Source organism: Sphaeramia orbicularis, chromosome 22 (assembly GCF_902148855.1).
Source record: "Sphaeramia orbicularis chromosome 22, fSphaOr1.1, whole genome shotgun sequence".
NCBI lineage: Eukaryota > Metazoa > Chordata > Actinopteri > Kurtiformes > Apogonidae > Sphaeramia > Sphaeramia orbicularis.
Window position 1 is genome coordinate 31,372,328 of NC_043978.1, and position 20,908 is coordinate 31,393,235.

General features: G+C 38.0%; 1 protein-coding gene across 10 annotated transcripts in view; it reads left to right on the plus strand.

The window, feature by feature from the left end:
* Positions 1 to 19,109, plus strand: part of map4k5 (mitogen-activated protein kinase kinase kinase kinase 5) — a 36,017-nt gene extending 16,908 nt beyond the window's left edge. Inside the window, exons 14-37 of one of the 10 annotated variants that reach the window (XM_030126065.1) lie at positions 248 to 326; positions 1,621 to 1,692; positions 2,704 to 2,762; positions 2,913 to 2,980; positions 3,808 to 3,846; positions 4,830 to 4,874; positions 4,952 to 4,994; positions 5,110 to 5,320; positions 5,448 to 5,471; positions 5,558 to 5,643; positions 6,049 to 6,090; positions 6,336 to 6,420; positions 6,524 to 6,603; positions 7,070 to 7,130; positions 7,680 to 7,682; positions 7,966 to 8,080; positions 8,406 to 8,464; positions 9,441 to 9,544; positions 9,652 to 9,829; positions 10,010 to 10,078; positions 10,411 to 10,503; positions 10,654 to 10,724; positions 13,621 to 13,676; positions 18,113 to 19,109. In XM_030126065.1, coding sequence (XP_029981925.1) covers positions 248 to 326; positions 1,621 to 1,692; positions 2,704 to 2,762; positions 2,913 to 2,980; positions 3,808 to 3,846; positions 4,830 to 4,874; positions 4,952 to 4,994; positions 5,110 to 5,320; positions 5,448 to 5,471; positions 5,558 to 5,643; positions 6,049 to 6,090; positions 6,336 to 6,420; positions 6,524 to 6,603; positions 7,070 to 7,130; positions 7,680 to 7,682; positions 7,966 to 8,080; positions 8,406 to 8,464; positions 9,441 to 9,544; positions 9,652 to 9,829; positions 10,010 to 10,078; positions 10,411 to 10,503; positions 10,654 to 10,724; positions 13,621 to 13,676; positions 18,113 to 18,200 — 1,830 coding nt within the window. In that variant the 3' untranslated portion in view covers positions 18,201 to 19,109. The remainder of the gene's footprint in view (positions 1 to 247; positions 327 to 1,620; positions 1,693 to 2,703; positions 2,763 to 2,912; positions 2,981 to 3,807; positions 3,847 to 4,829; positions 4,875 to 4,951; positions 4,995 to 5,109; positions 5,321 to 5,447; positions 5,472 to 5,557; positions 5,644 to 6,048; positions 6,091 to 6,335; positions 6,421 to 6,523; positions 6,604 to 7,069; positions 7,131 to 7,679; positions 7,683 to 7,965; positions 8,081 to 8,405; positions 8,465 to 9,440; positions 9,545 to 9,651; positions 9,830 to 10,009; positions 10,079 to 10,410; positions 10,504 to 10,653; positions 10,725 to 13,620; positions 13,677 to 18,112) is intronic. The other 9 variants (XM_030126066.1, XM_030126067.1, XM_030126070.1 and 6 more) reach the window with 9 other exon arrangements.
* The last annotated feature ends 1,799 nt before the right edge of the window (positions 19,110 to 20,908 follow it).

Consider the following 20,908-nt stretch of genomic DNA (forward strand, 5'->3'; position numbering starts at 1 on the left):
TTGATGAAACAGAGATGCTGTACAAAAAGTACTTCTCACTTCTGCTTAAACAAGTTTTAGAACCAGTTTTTAATTATTTCCAAAAATAAACCTCATAACTATGCCAAATGTCTTGGAGCAGCACAGAGTAAATGTTAGTCAACTTGGTACTGCTTTACCCTACTATCCACTTGTCTTGTCAAGCGCTGGACTGACTCTGCATAGCCATTTTCTTATCTTTAAATCTGTGTTTCATTACTTGTTTCAGCCCCTCTCTGCTGTCAGACACACCATCCGATCCAGCAACAAACAGTCCAGAGCTGAGAGGACACGCTCAGAGATAGATTGTAAGTGAATAAAAAGCACATTTCAAAAAACTCAAAGCCATTTTCAAGACCAAATCTGTGCTGTCACTGGTTGTTGTGTCAGTTAGCCTAAGAGTTCAGGTCAGTAGAGATTTGGTGGCTTTTCTGAGGGTCATCCCACTAATCCTGCAGCACTCCCTGGCTCTGCTCCACACCACAGCATGTGGTAGTGTGAATAAAAATAGCCTTGGGATTCACTCAAGAGGACGTGGTTGTATTTGAGTTCATGATGTTTCTCTGTAGTAGTGTGTGTTATTTTAAGTAGCAAATAACTGCCCCATATCCTGACTCAATGACTTAAACAAAATCACTTGTCTGAAGGGTCATGAAAGGTGTAGAGATCTCTGAAGGAGTCTAGTTTGTACAATTTTTCATTTGAATAACGTGTTTAGCTTTCCATTCATAAATAGTCACTGTTAAGAAGGTTACTTTTCAAACATGATTGCTTTCAGGTTATTAGTTAGTGCAGTGCAATAGAATTATAGTCGATATCAGTAAGTATCGCCATAAATGCCATTATTTCTTTAGAGGTTAAACACAGATTTTTGGTCCTTTCTTAACCTTTTCTTTGTCGTCAGAATATGACAAACACTTTCAAAATCTATAGGATGGACATTCAAACAATTATAATGATCAAAATATGCCTGCACAATTCAAAAGAGCCACACAATATTGAAACATGTTATGATTAAGTTGTGAATACAGATGAAAATAAACCCTGTTGAAATGTAAGTTATGTAACTTTTACATAGTCGTGTAATTCGTTTCATTAGTTTTTGATTTACTTTTCTAACAAATATTTCATCTTGGGCAAGTGTATTCATTACAACAGTATTCAACACTGAATAATGTCAGACTTTTATGAAAAGTTGCTTGAGTGTAGTTGCATTTGTGATTATAGTTGCATTTGTTTGTTTTTTATTTCGTGAACTAGTTGGAATCCAACACTGTTCATAAGTTTGCAGCCCTTCAGAGAAGTGGATTTGCAAATGTTTGTTTGTGTTGTCTTCAGTTGTAGACTAGATTTATGCTGTGTTGTGCGTATTTCATAAAGTTGTGTGCGTTTCTCATTTCATTATTTCTTTTTGGTTGATGTAGTAACAGTGCAGTGGTTGGATATCTGTCGTCGTCAGCCATATTTGTAAAGATGCCTGGCCTGCTGTGCTTCGTTGTGCTTGCGCTTGTTTGTACTGTGTTCGCTTGTACTAAATATACTTCCTGTTTAGTGTTATCTATATTTCTCACTATTGTATCTGACTTTCCCTCCTACACGAAGCAAACAATGGGATAAGCCAAGGAGGGCCATGCTCAAGTCCTAGCTTCACTGAGCGACACAGGGGGGACGCAGGTTAGTGACAGTGTAGTGAGTCAGTATGTGTTTGTATTAATGCCCAGACTCTCTGGAGAATAGGATAATGCCATTGCTTGTAACAGAAGCTTGTGTGTGACAGTTAAGTGGCACTAATCATATAAGTTCCCCTGCATGGGTTAGCTAATTACTCTGCTTTTTAGCTTGCCTAAAATTGGATTATTTAGATGTTGTGATGAAAAAGACATCTAATATATACTGGACTGACTAAAATAAGTCACGTTTAATGTGACTAAACATATTCTAACAACAAGGAAGTTATATTTGCTCACCTGATTCCTGTGCTTTCATAAATGTTTTCCTGTACTTTAGTTTCGCAAGTTGTGACTCACCCCCTCGTTGTGTTAACTGTATTTTAAATAATCCTGCAACTCCACATTATCAGCATACCTAAAGAAGGATAACACTGCAAAAATATGTGGTCTAAATTTTTCAATACAAGGTCTCTTTGTTAACGAGAAGCTGATTATGTAGGAGTATTTATTGGCAGGTTTGTTGATTTCTTTTGCCTTAATAATTGCTGCTGGATCACATCATGTTTATACTGAACTCTAAGCCAGCCTCCTCTATTGAATCAACAGTTTGGCAGAGAGTGACCTCAAACCTAAACTTAAGAGGAATCTGTTCCGTGATTTATTTTTAATCCGTACCCCTTCACTAATATTTCCCCAAGAGAACAGATCTGGTTAGTGTCAAGTGTGATCTGTGTTTGTCTTCAGTTACCACCTCATCTTCAGGCTCCAGACCAAACATCCATATCTCAGCTCAGTAAATCAATAAAGAACATCTGTTGTTTTAGCAGCTCTGTTACATTGGGAGCAGTTGATCTGCGTATGACGTGGTACTTTATTGGGAATGGAGTGTGTTTTAATTCACAAGCAAACTGTCTCTGGCTTGAGGTGACTTGAAGTTTTGAGCACTGATGCCCTCTAGTGCCAAAGGCGCATACAAGAAAAATAAAAACAACTAAACAATATTTGTCATTCACAGTCGACAAGCTCCAGTTCGAACCACCTCTTCGGAAGGAAACAGAGGCTCACTCTGAAATGGTGATTATCCTTTTTAGTTTAATGCCAGGTTCCACTTCATGTTTCCATTTCTCTTGAATTTATGTCAATGTGAAAACACCCAGGTATATTTAGAAATGAAAGAATGCAGGTGTTTCATGTCTATTTGTGTGGATATGTGACTTTCCACAGGATGTGAGTAAAGATAATGACTTCCCTTCACCCTGGAGTCCCTTTGCAGAGGGAGGAATAACAACCAGGTAATCCATGGAAACTGTTGTCATGGGAACTGCTCCTATTTACCCCCTACTTTCTCTGGATCGGTCTCTGTCTCTCACTCATTTTACCTGGTTAATTTGGTTGCATCTCTAGAGCTTTATGCAGAGTCAAAACATTTTCCAGATCTTATAATGCAGAGATCCACTGGTTGATTAGCGAATGGGAATAACTAACAGATTATAGTTATAGGAACAGAACTGCTTAATGTGTGTGAGTTATGATGTTTTGTACCTAATATCCACTTTTGGCACTGCCTGCGTACATATTTTCTCATGAATGATCCTCACTGTCTCATAGAGCTGGGTGATATATCAGATGAATTGGTATAATTTTTCAAATACCACCATACCGAAGCAGGGCTGAAACAACAGCTGCAGTGTTTTAACAGGCACTAAATTCTACATTATTTGTCTGCGGGGTAGAGTGTATTAAAACAAAACCACTGTTAACCGCACATACCCTCCTCAGTAACAGTTCTAACATTATACATGATCAATTAAAGTCTTGATAGTAGAATTAGCCACAAACCTAAATAAAAGTCTAATTGTGTAAAACGTATGGTGAAATCTGAAAAATCTTGTATTACAAATATTTGGTCATACCATCCAGCACTACTCTGTCAAATTAATTTACTTACTGACTGACTTACCTGTGTGTGTGCATGAACTCACTCTGTTCCATCAACACTTTGAATTGTTTGGCCTTTAAGCTTCTTCTCACTTGTCCATGTGCTTTTACTGTTTTTCTCCTTTCCTTCCACCTCTCTCTCGGTCCTTTTCTGTCCATCTTTCGTCCTGTCCTCTTGAAGGAGCCTTCTCAAAAGCGTTGAGGATGAATTGTTCCAACGGTAACACTAACACTGTGTGTCCTGCACCATATCCCCATCCACTCCATTCCCATGCCCTCATTACCACTTATGTGTGTGTCAGAGTGGCCAGTTACTTGGTCCAAATCTTTTTCACAGTGAGATTTAACATACATGTCCCACAAGTCACTGTCCCTTCCTTCATGTGTGATGTGATCATAATTGTAGATATAAAGAAACTGGGGAAAGTAAAGAGACTTTAATATTAGTTGATGGCCTTCAAATAAAATGTTAACCTACCTAGACAGGGCTGCACAGTCATTGAATATCCATTGTTGTTTGAAGCCTCAGCCTCTGTACTGGAACTTTCCATAAAACACAGCTTTTTTACTTACCTTTCACTTCAGTTTTTCAGGCTGAATGTTGCACAGTGGCAAATTTCAAAGGATTTGTTGTAGACTTGTATTTGTAGTAAATAGAATATTTATGCGCATCTTAAAAAAAATTAATGTGAGAGCAAACAAACATTTCTAAAAAGAGTCACCACTCTTCACAAGTACAGAATAGTGAACTGTTTTTATCGGATGTGAGTTTTAGTTCATTCTCTGTATATAATCATTAAGTTGTAGAAATGAATATGAAAAATGACAGCCACATTTTGTTTACCTTGTTTCAGAATATTAGGCTTGAGAGTAATTGTTTTGTGCTGACTTTATATAAGACAACTAAACTGTTGCTTTAAATGCTCAACCTTACACTTTGTTTTAATATTTGTAAAAGGTGCTTTTGGTTTTGGAATCACAAGGTCTTGTATGGAGCCAGGAAATCCTCTTTTCTCTAATGTGTTTTTGTGGCATTCATCCTGTGATACCCACTAGATAATGAGTGTGCCCCCTTATTTCCCCTTAGAGTCATACTTTCTTTATCTCCAAGGAGGGATTTCTCATAAACATTTGTTCCACAAACTTCTCTCCTGAGACCTGATGAGTCTTGAGTTCCACATTGAGTGTCATATTTTGTTGCAGGGGACACGTTGCTCCTTTGGAAGATGCCTTTGAAGAAGTGGAGCTGTGAGTGATGTTAGCATTTTCAGTCATAGCATCACATCTGTAGTTTGCCACTTTCTAATAAAAAAATCCTATTTCAGATCGACCCTCAAGCCAGGAGTTCCCCCTCCTCTGCCCCCAAAGGTAAGACTTGTATTTATGAATACGTTCTACTATTTGTACTTTTGTAAATGTTGCTCCCATTGCTAAACCAAAAAGAAAAAAAAAAAAAACAGTCCTTGATCTTGTTTCCTTTTAGCCACGATTAAACAGTTCATCCGAGGAGATTGGCCTTAATGATGAGCGGTCTCTGACGGTGCGGAGGTTTCCTAATTCTGAAAATGGGCCAAGTCAGGCGGCCCGCAGACAGAGCACACCTGGGCAGGGCAACAAGTTGGAGCACTCTTCTCCAGATTTCCTCTCTGTCAGCGTCAGCAGCCCCGGCCTTTTGTCTCATGCATCTGATCCTGGTTAGTCCAACATTTCTCTTTGTATACTATTGTGTCCCTTGACTTGATTGGTTTATTTTCTTTCTTGAATAGAATAGATCTGAATATCTATTTGGTGCTGAATGAGCAATTATCTTATTTTTGCAAGCTCTCTGTAAATCTGAATGTAAAGGTAGGTAATGTTGTGGCTTGGTTTTATTTAAATAAGTCGTGCTTTACTATGCCAGTGGTCCTTACGCTGCAAATCGTCTCTGACAGACAATGATTCAGATGAGAGTGTCAATGGAGGCAGTCCTAAGCCACCACCCAACCGGCAACACAGAAAGGAGAAAAAGGAATTTCCGGTGAGTTTTGAGATCTGTCACCACATACTTTGTGCCTAAACCTGTATAAATAAAGACAACTTTACTTCCTATCAGCAATCTTAATTGATTTTTGAATGAAAATATCATCTGTAGTCTTAAATCTTGTGTTTCATATGCAGAGCATGTCCATCTGGCTGTGACCCACCACCAAAACCTCAAATGTGATGTTTTTCCTTTGGTGGATCCAAACACTCACTGTTAAAGAGGGAAATTTGGCATCCGCTTATGTTAGACATTTAACTGACTTCGACAGAACACACACAACTGAAAACAATCAGAGCTGTTTTGAACAGACGACGGCTAAATTTAAAATAATTGTTGTTTTGTCTGTAGAATCTGTATCTATGGTGTCTTATGTTTTTTGTTGCCTCTGCTTCCCTTTAGAAACCAGCTATCAACGGTCTTCCACCCACTCCTAAAGTACTGGTGAGTGAATCGTCTGTATTGTTCCTCAAAGTCCTCACTTTTCACCACTGGCGTGGTTTCATGGGCACTGTCATTAAGCTCCGTCTGAGCTGCTGCCGTACATTCTGCAGATAGTTTGGTTTCTGCATAGTTTTTTGCTTTGTGGTTGTTTCTGCCCCGCTCCACCTCAGCTCAGCTCATTAAACTCTGGCTGACATTTTCGCTTTTCTCTGAGCCAGAGCTGTGCTGGGTTTTTTTTATTGCAGATGGGAGCCTGTTTCTCAAAGGTATTCGATGGCTGTCCACTGAAGATCAACTGTGCCACATCATGGATTCATCCAGACACCAAAGGTTAAAAGAAGACATATATACTCTTTTACACAAGTAGCATACACAAATGAACAGGATTAATATATTATAAGCTTAATTAAGCCCATATTTTTCCCCCTTACAGATCAGTACCTGATCTTTGGGACAGAGGACGGCATCTACACATTGAATCTTAATGAGTTGCATGAAGCCACAATGGAGCAGGTAACAGCAGCTGAAATCAAGATAAAGACAGATTTTTTAAAAAAGAATCTACATTCTGAGATTCGCATAGAACTTTAAAATCTGAATAAAATAACAGATTGAGGGCAACCACAACTTGTGCTTGAAAACACACTTTGTACAAAGCTATTAGTCACATGGGAAGTTATAAAAATAAAGACATAAAAAGCCTCCAGCAAACACCTGTTGTTACTCAGTATTGTTCTATATTCACATTGGGTACATCACCAAAGTCTGGCCACAGCACAGTGCAACAAGACTTGAAATGGGTCGTAATTGTGATTAAAAAGGTTCCAATTTAACTTTTGCAGAAAGAAAAATACAGAAAACCTTCAGCAAGCAGCTAATTCCCATTATACACAGCCTAGTTAAATACATTTTTACAATTAGATGTCTAAAATGAATGCAAAAATGACTAATGTTAACCTTTGTTGAAATCTTTCCATAGCTGTTTCCCAGGAAGTGTACATGGCTGTATGTTATTAACAACAACCTGATGTCGTTATCAGGTAAGTGATAAACTTATTGTAGCCTCCTGTTCACTGGCCACCGTCATAACCTGCTGCTTCTTTGTCCTGTGTTATCTCAAGACAGTCGCTCCATATCTGCAGCCCTGAAATAACCATTTCTTTTGTTTGCTATCAGAGAGCCTTGTTAGAGCTCGGTCCTTGTAGCACAATGACTCGTGTTGCACACGTGGCTTTAGCCTGTTCTTCCACTGATGAAACACTCTGTAGACCTCTGTAGATTACCAGAAAACCCACAACAAAACCATGCTTCAAAATGGAAGACAGAGATGTGATCTGTTGTCAGAAAACCCAGATAATCTATTATTTGAGACCGAACTGTCTTCAGTTTTCTGTCCTAAGAGCCAAAACCTTTTCTCAGTTTAACGTTTGAGGATGGGGTTACAAAGCCTGAGGTCTACTTTCGGTTTTATTTTAAGCAGTTTGCCCCTTGATATACTTAACCTCTGTTCTCTTCTTCTCTTGTCTTGGACACTGTCCATCCTCCTCTCGCCTGGCTTGATTTGATATTCTACTAACTGGCTTCATCAGAAGGTAATCATGCTTCACATCATTGTCACACTTCTATTTTTACCCCTGTTCACATCTAACCTTCCTACATGTTAAAGCTGCTTCATGGGATCTGGACTTTGATGATCTAATGCATATGTTTTTGATTATTCTTACACATATTCCAAGGCGTTTATCATATTTATGAGTGCTTTTTAACTCTTTGCCTGAACATTACTGTAACCTATCTGCATATATATATATTTTTTTTTGTTTTGTTTTGTTTTGTTTTGTTTTGTTTTTTTTTTACCAATGTTCTCTGCTTTAGGGAAAACCTTCCAGCTGTATTCCCACAATCTCATCGGCCTGTTTGAGCAGCTGAAGAAGCCCGGCCTCGCTGCTCAGTTTCAGACTCACCGCTTCCCAGACAAAATTTTACCCAGGTGAGATCAACAGGCCCTGGTGTTTTGGTCTAAATCTTGTCCCATATATAATGTTTTGTTTTTTTTCCAACAGTTCAATATGTCACACTTGTCAGATGCTGTAACTTCTCTAATAAGGTCACAACTCTGCCTTTATAACTTTAAGGCTGTTGCTACACTCACGCTGTGCCGTCCCCCATTTTCATTCTTTGTTGCTGTCTACCATCATGACTAATGACTGTGGTGATACAAAAAAGGAGAAGCTCTGGCCGACTTCCCTCATTCTAGACGTCAGCAACTCTTTTAAGTCTGTGGTCACAACTTCTTGACTGTTTTCTCTCCTCAGGAGATTTGCCTTGACAACTAAGATCCCTGACACAAAGGGCTGTCACAAGTGTTGCATTGGTGAGTCCGTTTTTCTCCCAACCCCTTTATGTTTGCATATATACTTACATGACATGTTTTTAATCAGTCAACACACAAGTAATATATCCTGCCAGTTTTGTGCTATTTGCTAAAACATTTTTATTCTGTTACCAAATTTTTCCTCTATGCATTATTCTTTGTGAGCTGGATTTTGATTATTGCCACCGTAAGATTATAAAGCCTTGTCCACACTATTGCAAAAAAATTATTTTTATTATTTCTTTGGATCCACAATTGGTTGCACCAGTGGTTGGTAGTCTTCTTGTTGTCTATCATCTCAGAATACATCATAGTTGCAGATATTCTCCCATGACCGCAATGAAACCCACTTTGCCCAAGATTAGTCATTCCAACAAGTAAATGAAAACAGTAAAATGTTGTACCTCAGTTTTCACCTACCTGTAGCTGCTTTGCATAATGAGTATGCACCTGAAGCAACATTTTTACTTACTAACTTATTTTTGATGCCTAACTTGTCTTTACTTACTTTTTCCTGTTCCTTTGTTTTACTATTTCCAAAAGTTAGGGTTAGGATCCTTTTTTATTTTCAGCATCTATTTAGAGGATGTTTGTGCAAACGGTGGAAATATTTGGTTAAATAAAGGCCAATCAGCAGATGTCAGATAACTGAGTGAATAAAAATAGCTTTTAGTGTTTTTGTTTCACTGCAGGGAAAATACAATGACACTATTGCTCACATTATCATTTCACTGATGTAGACTTCAGCGCCACCTAGTGATTAGTGGCCCAGCTTGCTTATTTGAATGAAATTTGGGTTCTTTTTCTTTTCTTTTCTTTAGTTGTTTTTTTTATCTGTCATAGATGAGATTTTACTTTGAGTCTCCCCAACCCTCGTGTTTATAAATATTTGTCCCTAATTTGTTAATTTACATTGACGTATTGTACATCCAAGTTTCATTCATCTGCTTACATCACTTACCTTTCAACTTTACAGTGAGAAACCCATATACAGGCCACAAATACCTCTGTGGAGCTCTGCAATCTGGGATTGTGCTGCTGCAGTGGTATGAGCCCATGCAGAGGTTCATGCTCATCAAGGTCAGTTCTTGCATCAGTTAATTTACTCAGCATTTTCAACACAAAGTAACACATGGCGAAAAGTGGAGTTTAATCATTGAAGTGTTATCTTCTCTGTCTTCTTGCAGCACTTTGACTTCCCTCTCCCCAGCCCGCTCAAAGTGTTTGAGATGCTGGTGGTCCCAGAGCAGGAGTACCCTCTGGTGTGTGTGGCCATCAGTCAGGGCACAGAGCCAGGCCAGGTGGTCCGCTTCGAGACCATTAACCTCAACTCCTGCTCCTCCTGGTTCACAGAGATGGGAACAAGTGAGTCTAACTTTTACTCAGATGTACAGATAGACCATCTAACACGTAATGTAGAGCAATTAATGATATGTCTCTCAGCTGAAATTAGCCTCAGTAAAGTTAAAACTACAAGCAGATGCAGCAGGTTAATGAATACAGTTTTTAACTCCATTAATGCTGTTGGTCCTTTTCCTTTTGCAGATAATCAGCAGGTGGATGCCATACATGTCACTCAGTTGGAGAGAGACACAGTATTGGTGTGTTTGGACCGTAAGTATAAAGTTTCCATTGTAGTATCAATCAGATCAAGATTTTTTTTACATATTAACATACTCATTTTACAAACTATTGTTAGAAGTTGATTCTGAGAGTGGCTGATGAGTAGTATTATGCTCCTTCCCTATAATTGCGCATTTAGGAGGAAATAGTTCAAAAAGAAAAACATAACCCCCATTTAGAGTTTTTACCATTATTATGATCGAATTGAACACTTAAGTCAAATATAGACCTAGTGGTTAATTACTCGACTTTCAGCTTTTTCTTACCCCAAACTGTTATTATATCAGCATTAAACAGTCCAATATTTTTTTTACACCCCTCAGAAAATTTGAAGATAGTTAATCTTCAGGGGAGACTGAAGTCCAACAAGAAGCTGGCATCTGAGCTCAGTTTTGACTTCTGTATTGGATCTGTTGGTAAGCTTTCACATAGGTCTTCTACTCCTGTCTTGTTGCATGTGTAAAGAAATTAAATTCCTTTGGACCTTATAGTCAGATCTTGCATCAAACACAATTTTTGGCTACTTTTGGCATACTGTTGACTTTTTACCCCCCTGTTTGTAACAGTGTGCCTTCAGGACAGTGTGCTGGCCTTCTGGAAACATGGCATGCAGGGAAAGAGCTTCAAGTCTAATGAGGTAAAATAAACATGTTTACAACACACAAGTTAAACATGATGCCAATCCTCTAACCTCTGTCTAATCAAAAAGTCTACTTCTCTTTATATTATGATGAATGTTTATCGTAAAATGTAAGTTGAGTACAATTTGTTCAGTGCCAGGCCAGTACATTCTTCAGGTTTTACTCCTCCAGAAAAGATGCTCCTGGAATAGGAGAAGTTACCAAATCTAGATTTTAACTTTCAAAAACTGTAAAATTAATGTTGGGGAAAAATATCTCTGTGTTCATCGATTGTAGTTTGTCACCTTGCTGAATTTGAGCTTGTTTGTTCTACACATGAACAGTTGCTTGAGGCTCTGGTCAACAATGATCCAGAGTGCTGCTTGTTTACATGCATGGCTACATGCTGCAGGTGATCTCAGCAGATTAACCCTCAGGTGGAGCCAGACAAAGTGTCTTTATGTCGGGCCTGGGTAATGAGTTTGTCCACCTTTCACAGAGGGATTCCATGTTAACCTGATCACGAGTCGCGCTCACACAGCAACACAATAAAAGTTCAAGAGATCACCGGGAGGTGAAGCATTCTGTTTTTATGAAAAGTGATATGGTGATAGGGGCCGTCCTTTAGAAAAGCTCCCAGTGTCCGACGCTCGGCACTCAGATGAAACAGACGGTTTGTTCGCCGAGTCTGTGGCCAGTCCAGCTTGACAGATCTCCCATAGCAAGGATTTTTTGAAATGTCAGCGCTCATGCAACATTAATGCTCAATCATAAATGAGACCCGTCACACAACAGGGGGCAGCTCTAAATAATTCAGCCCTTGTCTTGTTATGATTCTTCTCAAAAGCGAAGGCATTGAAGGGGGGCCGACCTATTGATCCGTGCTCGCTTTGGTGGGTGCTTCTCCAAACACCCGAGACCTTGTTCTCATTTAGACTTAAACAGATCAGATCTCTCCCAAAGCCAAGGACTTACACCCAACAGGTGTCACAGGTTGACCACCTCACATATGTCAACAAGTTTTCATGACATGTCAACATGTGAGTGTGTGTTTTGAGGGGGGCGCCATGTCTTTTACGCTACAGAGTGTCAGAATTAATCTCATGACTAGAATAAGTAAGGCTTGTACACAGTAACACTAAGTCTCTGGAGATGGTACTCAAACACCTATACACTATTCAAAAGGAGCGAGGAGATATTTTTGCAAAACAAGATCTGAAAGGAAACAGTCGCCCCCAAGGACAAGCAAAAACACAGGACTAATGGAACTAATGGTTTTTATTTATCTGTTATTTTGGTGAATATTTTGTTGGTGTCTGCTAGGGCTGCACGATTAATCGATTTTAAATCGAAATCGGATTTTTTAATTAGGACGATTTTTAAAAAAGGGAAATCATAAAATCGATTTCATCTCTCTCGTGCCTGCGGGCCGTGCGCTTGCGGGCTCCCGTAGGCTCCTCCTCCTATCAGTGACAGCGGTCTGTCACAGAACTCCGTGCAATGGCCGGACTTTAAATGTGTTCATGAGCCTGCAGTACTTATAGCAATGTAAGCCGTGGCTTCACGCACGGATCCCGCAACCGAAATAGAACTGCATGCGGATCACTCATCTTCCGTTGTCCCGGATCCGTACCGTACTGTCTTCTTCCGATCCGGGTCCGGGTCTCGGGGTCATCAGCCTCAGCAGAGGAGCCCACACAGCCCTGTGCCCACACACATCCACCCGCTCCAGGATAGAATCCCTCCAGCGTGTCCTGGGTCAGTCTATTCCACGCACGGATCCCTCAGTTTAAACAGAACCGCATGTGGATCACTTATATTAACCTGGTCCACGCACGCACGCACGACTGATGCCTGTCACTGACTTACATTGGTATCACTTCTGTGGGCCCAGATACCCAGGGAAAAAAAATTAAATTAAATTAAATTAAAAAAAACAACAACAACAACACACACACACATATATATATATATTAAAAAAATTTAAATAATTAATTTAGTCCTCTTACTTGCTAAATTTTTCATTCACAAATGTAAGTTCTGTAACACAAAAACAAATATTTATTTTTTGAAAGATGTTGAACTTTATTTAAAGCTGTTAGATAAATCTGGAAACAAAAAGGCTATAAAAAACATAAGTATTTGCTCTGATTTGGACATTGTATTATAGTGTATTCCCCCTGGCAAACTTATGTTATTTTCTTGTTGCATACATTGTTTGTATACTCTATTTCATTCAATAAAGATTTAATTAAGAAAAAATAAACTTCTGGGGGTTCATCACGTGATACCATCACAGATTTGAGGTCAGAGCAGTGCCTTGCATTGTGGGCTGCTCACGAAAACGACATGCTGACTTCTGTTGTCTTTTGTAGTTTTACCCAAAAATCGAAATCAAAATCGAAAATCGAGTTTTTAGAGGAAAAAATCGGGATTTTTTTTTTTTTGCCAAAATCGTGCAGCCCTAGTGTCTGCACATCGCAATTAGGTTAAGGCTTTTTTTATACTAAAATATACATGAAGTGTATCATACTTACTGATTACCAGTTAATATGTACACAAAGCAAAACACTGAGTTTTAATGTCGTATTTTAATGTAAAAACTACATAATCTAATTTCATCCAGGTTTTCTCAAAAGTGGCTTTTAGTTTTATTTTCTCTTATGTTACATTAGCAATAGCGTTTTATCCACTTTATATGTCACGTATGTATTTGCCTGGTATATCTGTGAGAAGACTTTTATGCATGTCCACTTAGAGCTGCATTTTAGTAGCACTAACACAGATTTATAATCCAGTCGGACCATAAGTTAATCATTTATTTTGTCTTTAATGCTAGCAGTGTTTCAGATGTACAGAAAACCAGCTGTCACTTTAAAGCTATTGTGTTTTGTTTTGTTTTTTCATCCTCAGGTGACTCAGGAGATTTCTGATCCGAGCAGAGTCTTCCGCCTTCTTGGTTCTGACAGGTTGGTACACAGATAATTCCATCCTGAGCTAAGTCGATGCACATGAGTGATCAGCCCATCATCAAAAACCTCAGATGATTAGAGGATAGAGTCTCTCTGCATCCTCCTCATATGTCGCTTTACCTTCATAAAACTAGACCTGTTTGATCTGGATCTGGTCTCTAAACCATCAAACACCCTACTTGCCTCCTGTTCTGAACCCACAGCTCTGCTCTCTCACTGTGCAGGACTCTCAATACTTGCTCATGTTCTTAACTGGGATAGTTTCATTTTATTTACTTGTTTTGAATCTGAACTGATTCTGTCCCCGAATGCACCTCTGTCATTATCCTCAGATATCCTCCATCTCCCCATCCTCCATCTGATTCAGTAGTTCTATGTTTGATGCATAAAAGTCCTCATGAACTGAATAAACTCATCTCAAAGTTATTTAAACCTGGAGATAATTGTTATGAATGGACCTGTTAGCTGCTTTTAGATGTAATTGTTTAAGGAACAGGATTATGATAAGCATCCAAATAAAAGATACCAGAGAAAAATACATTTGGAGGACAGAACCGGTTGGTTCATGGTGAGTACAGACCTAAACCAAACTGTTTTCAGCTAGACTTGTTCACTTGTTCAGTATCCAAATTTATAAAAATACATATTGAATTGCCACAAGGTGTCAATGTCACCTTTTTACATAATTTCTATTATTTTACATCATTTTTATAATAGTACATCTTGTACCCTGTCACATCTTTTACTTTACATTCATCTTTTTGCATCTTTTACATCTCATCTCATCTAATTCAGAACACAAATTCACTCATATTATTGTTATGCATTTTACTGGTATCCCAATAAAACAGCTCTGCAGCTTATTTTATGCCTCAGTTTTAGAGAGAGAGCCCAAAATAATTTGTTCAAGTTGTTCAACAAATCATCTTTTTACTTTTTTACCTTTTATCACTATATTAATGTCACTCTTAATTGATTTATAGGTGTTTTTTTTTGTTTGTTTGTTTGTTTTTTTACCTTTTTCAGTTTTGGAATCATTTTAATCGATAAACTGTGGGATGTAATCTCCCAAATACTGAAATATCATGTAAATTTCAGTTACAAAAAAGGCCCTTTCCAAACTTCTTTCCAACACCAGCTGTATAAAAGCAGTCTTAAAACAGACTTTGTTCTATACCCCATGAATACATTTTAAGCATTATTATTATAAACCACGTTTAATAAAACCAGACCATCAACATTTCTCCAAAGTGTAGGTGTTGCCTTTAGAGAAAATGCATTCTCTTACATCTTGTGACCAGTTTAAGCTGATGTGCTCATGGTCTGAGCTGCAGATACAGCAAGTTGTGATGTCACTCACGTTCGTTCTGAGCACTGAGGAGTCAAACAGCTTAGTTAGCCATGACTCCTGATAGAAAGGCCCGTCGTGTGGCACCAGAGCAGGGCCTCTGTCTCTGCCCAGCCCCCCATGTTTTATTCACCACCGCCTGGGCAATGCCAGCCTGGTTTGAGTGTCTCTGCTGGCCTCTGTAATTTCATCTGATGGATCGGACAGTATGGACTGTAGCTTCCCTGCTCAGCTGTCACCGCCTCGAGACGATGGAGATGAAGATGGTCCGCTGTCATTGAGATCTCGCCGTCATCTGACTGATGTTTAACGTGCCAGTTAGCATGTCTGCCTGTCAGAGCGATGCTATCAGACCAGATTAATACCACCAACATGACGCTTAGGCTTTAGCATTAGTTGTCACAGCACAGTCTAATTAATAGCTTTTCACTCGACTGTCATAAAGTATTTTCCAAACATTTATTGTCATTCCTTATTAGAGGTTTTTTGTCATTTCTCTACTGTTGACTATGTTGTTCATTTATAAAGGAACAAAGTTTTTAGGGTTTATATATATATATATATATATATATATATATATATATATATATATATATATATATATATATTAGACCATAAAGAATATAGATTGACTCTATTTTCAGTATGTCAAAAGCCTAAGACACCAAACGGTGCCGCTGCTGCGCTCAAACCTTTAATTTCTTTACAAGATGACAGGTTGTTCTGCAGCTCAGGCACAAACAAAATACTATTTCATTTTGCCAAGGTTGGAAAGTAAAATCTGCAAAAATGGCTCCCTCTCTAAAGCACAACTCAAGTTTTTCATAGTTATCAAGCCAAAAGAAAACAACAGAAGTGGAAGACATTTTACTGAACAATACATCCCTTATGTCATCTTAGACAGGAAGTACATGTTCAGTTTCATGTAGCTCACATTGAAGCTGTGGGTTTGTGGTTTGTGGTGATGTCACTGTGCACATAGAGGCCTTTGTCTTTTGTTTCTTTAAGTGTTTTTCCCACTGGACTCTACACTGTACTAATGGAATACTCTTTAGAGACAATACATTCGTAACTTTTGTTCATACTTCATATGAAGAGGCTATTTTTTTTTCTATGATTTGCTTCTAATTTCATGAATTTGAGGAATAGAGCAACCTGTTCTGGTAGAAAGTTATGTTTTCCCATTTTTATCCAGTATTTCTTCACACATTGAGCCAGGGATTGTTCAGCATCATGTTTGGCTCATTGTTTTTATGCCTCATACGCAAAAGAAGTGAAACTCTGCTGACTTTTTTTTTTTTTTTTTTTTTTTTTTTTTTTTGAGAGAGAGAAAAGTGTTGAGTCCAACTCTGCTGCTATACACTGACATCACCATGGAACAAAAACCGTGGTTTCACTTCAAGATGAGCTGCTTGACAGATGTTGAAAGGAAAGACAAAGAGGAAAAACACAAACTATTTTCAGTCCAAAATGGTAGAAAAATACATCTGTTCCTGCGTGGTTCTTTTGCCCTGGAACTCTATATATATATTAGTTTTCAGTTATTGTCATCATAAATTCTTTTGGTGACACTCACCACTTCCCACAAATTCCCTTTTTGACTTTTTTATTTCTTCATTTCTCTCCCTTTAATTTCATCATGTCTCCTCCAGGGTTCCTGCAGGGTCTGAAAAAGTCTTAGAAGTCTTGAATTTACAAATCTGAATTTAATACCTTAAAGTCTTAAAGTACTAAATTAGATATGGTTGGTCTTAAGTTATGTTGCTATAAATTTGTTCATGGCATTGTGTTTAAATGTGTCTGTTAAATGTTCAAGCTGCAAGGGAAGTAACCATTAGTCTACTTAGTTCCACCCGTTCCAACCCGGCAGTTTATTTTGAAATTAGGAACCAATTATCACTAAATTTGCAGCCCCTGGTGGGAAATGACTCGGAATGGTGGGGATAAAGGTGTTGGAGTAAATGAATACAGTTGGGTGCTTCTATGAAACTGGTCCCTAAAACAGGACAGAGGGGCTAAAAATTCAAACCAGATGTAGACTAATGTTATGAGGCAAGTTTGGAAGCACTTTGGGTCTGTTTTAAAAATAAATATTTACTGAGATAAAAGAGAAAGTATTTTTTAGAAGCAGAGAAACACATTTTTCTATTTTTCATATTTTTTTTATACAAAAATCCGTATGTAACAAGGTAAAAAGGACACAACAATTACGCACTACTATTTTTTGAATATCTTTATTCTCTCACAGGAACATTTTTGGGAATTGAACTAATCATGCAAGGCAGAGTATTTCACAAAAATGACTGCTGTTGCAAAATCACTCACAATTTATTTGTGTTTAAATGGGCAGGTTCTGCATGTAATGCAAGTGGACACAATGGGTTACATGCAAAACCTGGAGTTGGACTGAGATTCATGAAAAACCCATGTGTTTGGATTAGAAAAACCACTAGGATCATCAGATTTAACAGTGTCTTTATTTATAGTGCTGTATAAGACCATTTCAAGCTGTTTTCCAGATCAAATGCACTGACACCAAGGTAGCTTTTCATGTCCACTTTTGGTCTGTTTTTTGGCCACAATATTTTATTAAAATTTCATTAATTTTGGGATGACTCAGAGCTAGAGTATAGGGTTGTTTTTTTTTTGCATTTATCTGAGGTCATCATTAGGTACATCCTGGGAGGAAACGTGTAAATTTGTCTTTTATTATTGGGTCTAAAAATGCTGGTACAGTACCAGGTACCAAAATGAACCCAGTTTCATAGAAGCACCCATTTTCCTAAATTCTAGTAGTGATGAATTTTTGCCAGTATGGCTGTGAAATGAGCATTAAATTCTGTTCTACGTCTTAAAAATGTCTCTAATTTAACCTTTTGGAACCCTGTCTTTCTATTTCTTTCTGACTGATACAATGCACGCACAGGTGTTCCATTATAATTTCAGTCATAGTCAAGAACCAGATAATTTTAGAAGTTCTGATTTAAGTTTTGCTGTGTGTGAACATAAGGAAGTTGTCTCCAGTGGGTATTAAAGTGTAAGTGCCTTCATCCAGTGTTTCTAAGTGTTTGTGTGTGTGTTTCAGGGTGGTGGTGTTGGAGAGCCGGCCGACCGACAACCCAACGGCCCTCAGTAACCTCTACATCCTCGCAGGACACGAGAACAGTTACTGATCTAATGTCATACGCCACAAGAGGAGGACGACGGGCTTCATTTTGGGAGAAACCTCCAGACTTTGACCTGTTGGAAGGGGAGACTTGTGGTTTTAAACAGTTATTGGGAGATTTCGTTACCGATCAGAGGACGGATAGGTCGGTGGGTACAAGCCGAGCCTCTCGGGTTGGATTCATTCGTAGCCTTACACCAGCAGCGTGTCGACTGTAGCCCCGCTCTTCACCAACGACAACGAGAGCTTCAACGAACATCGTTACTTTGCGTTTTTCTGACTTTTCTGTACTGTGGACTGAGTTACAAACATTTTATCTAGAGGTATTACTGCAAAAGTGCCATTAAAATTCACAAGAATTTGTGATTGTATTAGCAAACAGTGGGAGATTTGTGTTATTTTTCTGCAACGTGTCACCCCTAATGAGTCGATGGCAACTTTATTAGGCTTGAAAGGAGATTTTTTACAGCTCTGTAGTCGAACTAATAGATCAAACAGAAACCCATGAGCCATGTGGGTTATTTAAGCAATATTTATTAACCTCATGTTAAGTAACAGTTGGATTTCCAGACGGTGACAGTGCAGTCCTGCTCTGAATAGGATTAACTACCTAGTGAACAGTTTCTGAGCAGCTTCGGGTTATTTTTACTGCTTTGTAATATAGTCGCATCTATCCTGCTCTGCTGCATTTTTAGAAGTTGAATATAATGTAAAATGTTTTTCTTTACCCCTTCTTTTATAGACCCTTTACTTTCATTATTTGCACCATGTAAGCACTTTTGTACATTTTTTTTATTTAAAATCAAATGACAAAATGAGGGACGATGCTAGGTTTTGTTAACATCTTTGCATTCCCTTTGCAAAATGTTTAATGTATGCTGTTTTTGTAATAAAAAAAACGCTGTTGTTAACAAGATAACGTCACCGGTTTGGGTTTATTTTTGTGTCCCTTTGAGGAAGGGAGGTGTGCGTCATTAACGGTGAGTCTCTGATGGGAGGAATCGGGAGATGACTGACGATTAGTTTCCATTATTTCCTCCTTTAGTCTGGTATTCTACTATTGTGCTGGGACTAATTGGTCTCACTAATTGGTCTCAATGCAACAGGATGTAGTGTCACATTTATGCATTTCTGTTTCTCTCTGACACGTGTAAAGTTGTGTGTATTATGGATTTTAACTGTTTTAAGAGGAATCAATACCTCATTGAAATGTTCATGTTGTATTTGTGGATAAGTGAAATAGACAGCAGCAGAATAAACTACAAATACAAATGTAGGCAGCAGGTTACTCTCATTTTAATTTCTGTCACTGAGATGTTGAAAAACCTATAAATCCCCAAACGCATCTGATGTTTTCCTCTCCTTTAGGTGGGTGGGGGCTCATCTGTTCCTATGGGAATGAGGTTCAAGAGAGGGGAGATGTGGCGTCAGAGTACAGGAAGTCATCAAAATAAAAGACAAATGTATTCATGTCCTTTATTTAACCCATAAAGACCCAGTGCTACTTTTGTGGCAGTTCCCAAATTGATTTATCTTTTTTTTTTTTTTTACTTTAACCGATTTATTACCATTTATTCTAATACGCTCTGTATTTTGCATTTTTAAGCATAAATCAGGTATTTTCTGACATTTAATTCACTGATCATGTACTTGTCCATAAAAGCTCAGATTAAACTTAAGGGTTATTATATCAAAAACAGAGAAAACTGAAGAAAGGTGACTTTTTTTGTAAAATATATCATTATTTGAACATAAACAAAGTGTGTCCATCCACTGTCATTGATTCAACTTCATGGGTTTTACTGGGGAATCAATGTTGTAGAAGATGACAGTGTTTCCACGGTAACTACAGAGCTTGTGAACGTCCAAATGGGTCATATCTGATGATGAAAAGACGACAAACTGCATTTTACACCAATTATTTACATGGATCAACAGGTATTAAACATGTCAGACCAGTAGATGCTTTAGGCTGACGGTGTATATTTGGGTTTTTATGGGTTAATTAAAAGTACTCGTCAATGTGCAGTAAAATTGTTCCTGTCTGTTTTATTATTATTATTATTATCTGTCTTTACCAATTGAGTTGCAAAGCTGCTTTTATTGAATCACTAACTAGCAGAGGAAAATATACAGGATACATACACAATATCCTGGTTAAACACAGGTTAATAATAATCCAGCAATAATATATAATGTGATTTATTTTCCTGATTAAAACAGAAGAAAAGTGTTCTCCAGAAGAGGTTATAAAGCAAATACAGATCAACTTTACTTATCCTCGAGGGGAAATTTGTTCATGTAATGTTATGTAATATAATGTTTATACATAAAAGTTCATAATGTTTATGATATTTTTCTGAGTTTGGGTCCCGAGACACTGGAATCGTGTCTTAAATGATGTTTTGATTGCTTTTACTGCTGTGTTAATGTATAAGTTGCTGTAAATGTTTAAGGTTGAGCTCAGTTGAAACACTTTATACAATGTGCAGTTTATATTAATGCATCATATTCTATAAGATCATCAGATGTGTGTTTGGTTGTGAAAAACATGGACCTTGTAGCTCAAGAAGGAACATTTACTAATGCTTAACACATATACTGAGAGTCAGAATCAGAAAAAGTTTATTAATCCAAGGATGGGGAATAGAACACAAAACATCAGCCATATTTACAATGTAATACCACTCAATTTTCTACTTTTTTTTTTTTTAA